General features: G+C 35.1%; 1 protein-coding gene across 1 annotated transcript in view; it reads right to left on the bottom strand.

The window, feature by feature from the left end:
• Window positions 1-9,128, bottom strand: part of LOC141431379 (serine/threonine-protein phosphatase alpha-2 isoform) — a 52,351-nt gene extending 43,223 nt beyond the window's left edge. Inside the window, exons 1-3 of the mRNA XM_074092550.1 lie at window positions 8,899-9,128; window positions 8,604-8,735; window positions 7,018-7,234 (exon numbers count right to left, since the gene is read on the bottom strand). Of these exons, the coding sequence (XP_073948651.1) occupies window positions 7,018-7,234; window positions 8,604-8,735; window positions 8,899-8,959 (410 nt within the window). The 5' untranslated portion in view covers window positions 8,960-9,128. The remainder of the gene's footprint in view (window positions 1-7,017; window positions 7,235-8,603; window positions 8,736-8,898) is intronic.
• Between the last annotated feature and the right edge of the window lie 41 nt (window positions 9,129-9,169).

Genomic DNA, 9,169 nt, shown 5'->3' on the forward strand with positions numbered 1-9,169 from the left:
TGATGATAATTGATGTGCAGTTGCATTATCGTCTTCATTTGCAGTTATTTCCGTCATAACATAACATCCACGTGAAGGACGGTCATACGGAAAAGGTTCATGATTAATATACCCCGTGTAACAAAAGAAAACGACGGTATCCTCTATCAGTCTATCACAAACAATGAAGTTGTAATATAACGCCAAATGCTTGAATGGTATTCAGAGTAAATTACGCTAAAGAGCAATGAGATATGGGAGCTGTGAGACTATAAGATATTAGTACAGTTTTACAATTCGCTAAATAATGTCTTTCACTTATATAGACGATGCGAAGATCTGGAAGACTACAAGAGCGAAATGAAGCGAGAAACTCAAGCAAGACCGATGAACATAAATAGACTGTAGATATCCTAGGGATTAGGATCTTAAGTCGAGTATAAGTCAATGACTTTAGATGTTCCAATTTCCAAAGCTATAAAGACGCTAAAGTTACAACCGTCAAAATACGATCATCATCAAATCTATACAAGCAATCGCGTCTATATCATCGTGGCGATTTTCCCATCTTTGTTTCGCTAGTATCAGTCATTATATCATTATAATAAGCTTAAGTTCACTAGCACAATTATTGCTCAAATTCGCAACTTATAATAACCGGCTAGCTAATTCCGCGCCGCTTCAATTACCAAAACATCAAACAGTTTAGTTGCCTAGCCATTACTGTTATTGCGGGCGGTTACCGTACTTCCAATTATAATGGGTCGTTGACATTTTATACAGATACAAAATGGCGTGAACCGGGACGGCCGATTTTTTTTATTGAATATTGCTCCCTAACATTTAATTAGAAAAAGAGTTAGTCTGTAATCAGTATCGACGTGATTTTAAAGACTCTGAAATAAAAGGCTTTAAAGATTCACCTTAGCAGAAAGTGATTATTTTGTATCATTTTGTTGGCATCGGCATTGTCATAATATAAGAGCATCATACAAGTTTTATGAAAAAAATCTTTGTAGAAGTTTTTTTTTCACACACATGGTTTCTCTTGAAAATTGTCAGAGAATAGATTTTAACAAGTATATTATATGAAATAGACACTTTAGAAAAATTACTTCCAAAAGTCTTCCAAAAAAACTATACTATTGACTATTGTCACATTTTCGCAGTATTTTGAAAGCAAAAAAGCCCTAAAATTGAGCTGTCGACTCAATTGTGAAAAGTACATTTTGGTCTAGACTACATTATGACTCTCAGGCAAACAATTAAGGCTTATTTAACCCTGAAAGTAATGGGTCGGTTGATTTTGGCAATGAGACGAAGTGTAAGTAGTGTAACGCTCTCACTCAGTCTGGGTGAAGTCAGGCCTATTCCGAAGGTCAACCTACCTATCGAAGACACTAAATATAAAACTTGGCTTTGACAATCTTAAACTATATGCCGACAGAAGATGAATACTTGGAGTCAATGACTTGTGGGAACTAGGTAAAGTAGAGATACATTGAGTTACTACTGTACATTATTTTTTATGTTTTCGAAGAACCTTCAAATGTCTGTTTGTTCTCCAAAGAAATAAGCGAGTGTCAACTTGTAACAACATAATGGCTTTTACTGGCAGAAACGGGACTTGGTATCCTAGGAAGGACATTGGACACTTTTCATACTGTTGGATAAACGTACATCGTTTCAAGAAAAAAACTAATCTAAAACATACGACCAACGCACGGAAACACGGGAAAAATATGTAAATAAATAATTTAAGTGAAGAGGAATACACAATGTAATGGCCAAACCACATAAATTAATGAAAGCAAATTCCGCAATAAAACGAAAATGTAGGTCATTCCGCGTAACGAGGCTCTTAGAAAACAAAACAATACTAAATTAAACCTTACAATGAGGGAGATATAATTATCCTTGTATTTGATGTGACCGCGCAGCTGTCGTGGCAGACATTTAGCTTATGATATGATATAGGACACTTTGCTGTTGGAAGGTTCAGTTCAGATAAAAACTTAATTCTTAACACTTTTATTCTATCGTTCACTTGAACCGTTGCTACATGGGTGTTTTATGTCATCATCGATTTTTAGATCGTTTATTTAGTCAATCAAAGCCATTCCATTCCTTTTAAATTAGGCTTAGGTACACAAGCACTTATAATTATGCTTGTCATGGAGGCAGTTCAGTTGGTAAAAGGCAATAATGTCAATGCAAAACTATAGGTATAAATCGCGAAGAATCGCCCGATATACTATCGACTTTTACAAATAAAGATTTGCTCACAGCCCGTAAAACGATAAGACAAGTTTTAACAAGGCTTCACTCAATACAGCTCTGGTGAAGTTCCATAATCAATCATGCATGCTATTTGTGTCAGAAGAAATTACAAACTACAAGTTGGTTTGACTGAGTTAACAGTAGGTAATTGAGTAAAAAGCTTTGTGGAGTTGCCATGAAAATTGATTAATGGACAAGTCCAATGTAAAACGTAAATATCTGCGAATTTTAATAATGCATGAACTTCGCAATCCGCATTGATGTGATGTAGCTATAAAGTTAGTTAGCAACATAAAAAAAGCGATGATGTTGGTAGCATGGTTGCAATTACTAGAACGCACATGTGCATAAACGGCCCTGAATAGCGCTCAAAGAATGAGTGGCACTAAATGCGACGACACTCGATCTCGTAAAAATTAGATAAGTACTTCATTAATTGCCTTTCGTCGAACTACCTACTTAATTATTTTTTTTATTAATTTTTTATTTTATTTAACTTAAAAACAATTAAATATTACATTTAGTGTTACTCGCCAAACTGTAACGTTTATTGGCGAGAAGCACTCAATTTATTTTAACTTAAGTACATAACTACCTAACCACCTCATTCTACATTGTACAAACTTGCAAACAGAAGTAACAAAAGAGAAAAAAAATGTATATGCATATAAAGAAAAACTTTACACACATAGGTACATATAATTAACATCCTGTATTGTACCTATAGCTATGAAATTGCTGTTTCGATGATAATCAATGCTGAGGGAGGCGGATGAAGTTGCGGGCAACAGCTAGTATTTAACATTATTTGCGACATCCAAATCAGTAATGTAATGACAATATCTTCAATAAAGAACGGTCATCGACAAATTTGCGGATTAATCACGTCAAACTGATAGCAAATGAGACGGTTATCGCGAGATAAGATGCTGATGTAATTTTATCAAAACACTCTTATCGTAAGCTGGGGCCAAATTAAATGGAACCAAGTTATTATTTCAGGTCCCCTTTTGAAGCATATTCATTCATGCATATAGATGTGCCTGTCAACTTGAATGTTCGACTTTAGCAACAAATTCATTTGATAGGAACTTGTTTAAAAATTGATAGACCACTTATTTGGCTGATGGTACCTATAATAACAATAAATGAATTTAAATTTGACTTTTCATGATTAATATTAAGTCTTCAAACAACAGTATTAAAAGAGCTGTCTTTTATTATAGACAAACGAGTAGAATACTAGGTAAGGTTGTCAAATGATTAAATTGATTATTTATAGACAAAGAGAATGTGCAGGTGGTAGGACCTTGTGCAAGGTCCACCCGGATTGCTACCACCATCTTGCTCGCTAATCCTACCGTGAAGCAGCAGTGCTTGCACTGTTGTATTTCGGCGTGGAGAGTAAGACAGCCGGTGAAATTACTGGCACTTGATGTATGCCATCTCAGGCCTTTAGGTTGGCAACGCATCTGCAATCACCCTGGTGTTGCAGGTGTCTATGGGCGGTGGTGATCTCTTACCATCAGGAGACCCACTTGCTTGTTTGCCATCCAGTTGAATAAAAAAAATGTATGAATTTAATATCTACAAAGACTAGACAGAAGGATTTTCCTATTTTCAACAAAACTTTGTTACCTATCTATCTATTTCTAAGGGTGGTTTTTTAAGTTTAGCTGCTGAAATTTACTTAACCGAAGATTGCTGCAACTCAAGCTTTAAAAAAATAAGGATAACTTTAACTAGTGTCCCTAATAAGCTTGAAAAGGATTTCCCAAACCAAATAGAAAAACAAACTCTTTTTCCCATTGTTAATCTAAATTCCCTGTGCAGTATCTCAACAGAATGCAAGATAAATTAGCATTTTCGATCCTTATAAGAACCTATCGGTAATTATTATGCGTTCAAACATGACGCAACTACAAGACGGAGTGAACTTGAAAATTTATCAGCCATCATGATTCAGAGCAATGACTCATGAGCTTCTTGAATTCATTTCCTTGTGATAGATCACAAGGAAATAAAACTCAAACTCAAAACTATTACAGCCAGTCTGTAATTGTTACTCATGTAAATATGAATAGTACCATCAGCCAAATAAGTGGTCTATCCATTTTTACAAACATGTTCCCATCAAATGAATATGTTGCTAAAGTCGAAATTTCAAGTTGACAGACACGTCAATCGGCATTATTGTTTTATGACATGCAAACGATTATCAACTTCAGGGTGGTAGACCACATTTGGCTGATGGTACAGTCAAGGGCAAAGATATCGACACGGTCAAAGTTGAAAAAAATATGTATACACGGCCTTAATGTTAAGTGCATAAAGTCGTGTATACATATTTTTGCAACTTTTGCCGTGTCGATATCTTTGCCCTTGACTGTACCTACAGTCTATGAAACAATGTTGACGGATATGGATGCAGGATCATCATCATCATCATCATCATCACAGGCCTCCTCTCAGAACAAGACGGCCGCAGGGATGCAGGATACATCAAGTAATTTATCTAATACAGAGTTAAGAATTGCCCTATCTATACAGTTACTCTAGTCTACTCTCGGCTTCACTCGCGTGCACTATCAGGTATGTTTCATCATCATTATCATCCCTAGGACGTCCACTGTTGAATGCAACCAGCATCCACCAGTGGCCCTATTGGCTAAAGACCGGGCGCTCGCGATCGCATTCACCATCTCTTTCTATCATCGTCCTACACCGTGTGACAATAAGAAAGTGATGAACACGATTGTGATTCCAAATCTAAAGTCTAGCAGTTAAACAATGGCTGTTTTTGGCGCCGTGCCGGTGCTGGGGAAGCAAAAATGTATAAAAATCGGTGCCGTCCCGGTGCCGAACCGGCTAATGGAATAACCTAACCAACAAAAAGTTAGAAATCTCCCGACTTTGTCACTTCAAAGTTCAATATCTCAGAAACGGCTGAACCAATTTTGATAAAACATGTCTAAGAACCATTGCTAAGAAATCTGCTATCAATTTAAAAAAAACCGCGTTGAAATCGGTCCACCGTTTAAGAGCTACGGTGCCACAGACAAACAGACACACATAGCGGTCAAACTTATAACACCCCTCTTTTTGCGTCGGGGGTTAAAAACAGCCATTAAGGCCTCTGGTCTGGCTATTGAATTGAAATTTCAAGGAAGTCATCATTATTGTCAAAGCTTCTAGTATCTAGTAGGTCATAAGATCAATTAAAAACTTGGATGGCAAATTTTACAGATCCAAGGTAAACAAACACGAGCCGCGAGAATGACTAGGATGCTTCCACTAAGTAAACAACGCGTGTCCAATGGTTTGGCTATATTAATTTGCCGTAACTGATATTATTCTATACGCATTTTCCACACAAATTAAGAGGCAATTGACAGCGATTGACACTAAAAGGAACTTAGCCTTCTATTCGTACATTTTAAATTAGCGTCTAATCTAACTTAAATGATGAGAAACATTAACAATTTTGATCTGCTTGTTAATTCATAAAGAAAGATAAAATTGAAAGCAGTAAATTTAATTTATAAATAGGTCTTAAATTATGGCTTGAAAAATCAGCTGTAAGTGCCTGACAAAAATTTGAAAGTATTAAACATCACTAATAATGAAAACCTGATTCACGGTTGTCTAAATATTGATATGATATTCAGTTTCAGTTTCCCTGAATGATATGGTCTACTTTAATCTAATTCTAAAAGAAATCCAGACATTACCCCCACATAATAATAATAATGTCTGCTTATCCTCTATATAACAAAATATTTTCTCCTAACTAGGTTAGCTGGAAGAGATCCCTTTTTAGGGATAAGCTCGCCTTTGTTCTCCTCTCTGTGTATTTGTATTTTTATGTGCAATAAAGAGTTTACATACATACATACATACATAATACAATAATGTGTATTTCACTTGTTCTGCTAGTACTTGATGACTCGAGTGAGACATTAACACAAAGCCAATTAGTTAAAATTCACTGCCCCAGAATTTCTCCATCAGTATCAGCATAGCATGTTATAAACCAGTCAATAATGTTGTCAGCAGTCGGGTGTTTTTAGATGTGCAATGACAACAATGTATTGAGAAAATACGAAAGTAGGTTTCTAAGTTAATTAATATTGATGTAATGTAATCAATGTTTGATTAAGGGCAATTTAAAATCTGACTCAAAGAGTGTCTTTAAAAATATGTTAATATTACTATACCATAAATGTAAAATAATAATAAAGTATCATGATAAATTTGATAGTAAAAATTGGAGTAAAATTATGCTCTTTACTTTAGTGGTGACTCTACCCCTATTTACCCACTTAAAAAGAAGTGAATGACTAAAAAGTGTGATAACATGAGGAAAGTTTATTTAATTATCATGGTCCACATTATATTATCCATACTAATATTATTAATGCAAAAGTGTGATCTAGACTTAAGTCATTCCTGTTGTTCTACAATTATTATTTTTAGTATTTTAATTATTTACTTTGTTTTTTTTTTAATTGAAATATGGTAAGTGAATTTGTTTCCACACACTTCTTTGTAGTGATGTGTTTCCGAATGCACCAGTAGTACCTACACAACACGTAAGCGAGCCCTTTGCAGCCTGCTTACAGAAATTGTCTGTAATTAGGTTTTCATTTTGGTTTTGTTCAGATAACATAAAATTGGTACCTATCAATGGCAGTAACAAGTCTGTCACACATCCATCATGTTTCAGAGAGGAGAGTCATCAAAAAAAAGAATGCTCACCCATAAATCCTATTAATGCTTGCACACTCATGGTTCCCTCGTAATAAGAAGAAGTTTTCTGGGTATTTAATCTTGTACGCTAGCAGCAGGCAAATAGTCTCGAGCGACTGCTTGCCGCGGTCCACATAGTCTCCGAGGAACAGGTAGTTGGACTCTGGCGGGAAACCTCCATACTCAAACAGTCTGAGTAAGTCATAGTACTGGCCGTGGATGTCACCTGGAAATGGAAGAAATTTATAACTTGATGCTAATATGTACAAATTTAACATGTTTAGCTCTGACAACATTCCGCTAAGCTCTTACGCTATGCTGGCCGAAATGATCAAACACAAATGACAATCACCAGTATAGGAGTAAGAATTTTTTGATCACAGACATTGTCACTGGCACTGAAGATATTAAATACTGAGCCTTATCTAAATATGGTGAAAATATATGATTTTGTAACAAAGTAGCATTTCCATGAGATACATAAATTCCATAACTATATAGTACCTTTATAGTATTTAAATAAAATTTAAAGCTTGATAGTTCCTGTATTGTCCATGAAACATACAACAACCCTCATCATATTTGTGTGGTGTGTGGAAGAAGGAAAAACAAATAAGGGAAGAGGGACTGTATGGACTCTGACTCTATTGCCTTTACCAATCCCGAAGAAAAAAAAAACAGTTGCACAGCAGCATGTTGTAAACACCCATGACATGACATTTTTAAACAAGAAATAAATATTTTGTATTAAATCTGTTACAAAAATGATATTTCCACTGTGACAATTAACTGAGTCGGAACTACAATTTGGCCATTTTAGGATTATAATGTCATCAACATATAACAGTATATTTGACTTTGGCACAATAATTGCAGATCCAACTGTTAATTGTCACGGTCAATATTAGGTATGTTTATTGCAATTCAGTTTTGGAGAAATAAACTGTAATAAATTTGTGATCAACAAGATCCTAAGTAATTATTGGTTAGAATTAAATATAATGAGTTATCTATATAAATAAAAATGAATCATAAAATGTGTTGCTAAGCGCAAAACTCGAGAATGACTGGTCCAATTTCGCTAATTCTTCTTTTGTGTTCGTTACTGTCAGGAGAAGGTTTTGATGGAAGGAAATACAGGAAAAATACAACAGAAGCGAAGCCGTGGGCAACAGCTAGTACAAGAAAAAAATTAAGTATGGCATGAGTAGATTAGAGCATAAATTCCACCAATAAAGTGAAAACTGAGTGTGTACAAATGTAAGAAAGATTAAAATATTTAATTGCTATACCATTCATTATGAATAAAGTTTATGATGAAATAAGCGTTTTGTTGAAAGATATTTCATCAGTAATGAACGCTTTCTCCCGTCTATAAATTTAAACAATAAATAACTGACAATTGAATTACTAGAGAGCAAAAGTACCCTCAAATTATAGTATGGAGGCAACACATATATTACTATATTTCTAACTAAAATCAAAGGAGTTTCAAGGAAGAAGCCATTGGGCTTTCCCAATACCCTACCCTACGCTTTCCTAAACTCGGAGCTCGCAAGCAAAAACTATACTATGTTTATGATTAAAGTACTTACCGCATATTTTTAGAGGCGCTTCCAACTCAAGTAATATCGGTTGTGACAGGAATATTTCTCGCGATTTTAAACATAGCCCTTTGATCTCGATTTCCGTTAACTGTACATTCATACCAGGCTTCTCGCCCCGTACTGAAAACAATAACCAAATATAAACACCGAACCATTTCAATTAAACTGCACGATACACTGAACTTTCACATATAATCCATAAAACAAATATCGCATTTGTTTATCACAAAGTATTTACGAAAAACACTGACGGTTGAATTTATTTCCTGGGTATCAACATTACCTTTTAATAATTTTTTTATAACATTATCGATGTTTAACTCATCTGTGTCTCTGTCTGCCATCGGATAGAATGTTTGTGCACGGAATATGACTAAATATTATGTGTAAAGGAAGGAAGATTGTGCAGATATTTGCCGATTTTTAAAAGGTACAACCTATATCACTTCTCGGCTTAAATGAGTTTCAATGGCGGAGCGGAGACATCACGCACACACTCAAACAAAAGAAACACATCATCAGTGTTCCCAGGGACAAAAATATTAAGACCCTAT

Source organism: Choristoneura fumiferana, chromosome 9 (genome assembly GCF_025370935.1).
Source record: "Choristoneura fumiferana chromosome 9, NRCan_CFum_1, whole genome shotgun sequence".
Classification (NCBI taxonomy): domain Eukaryota; kingdom Metazoa; phylum Arthropoda; class Insecta; order Lepidoptera; family Tortricidae; genus Choristoneura; species Choristoneura fumiferana.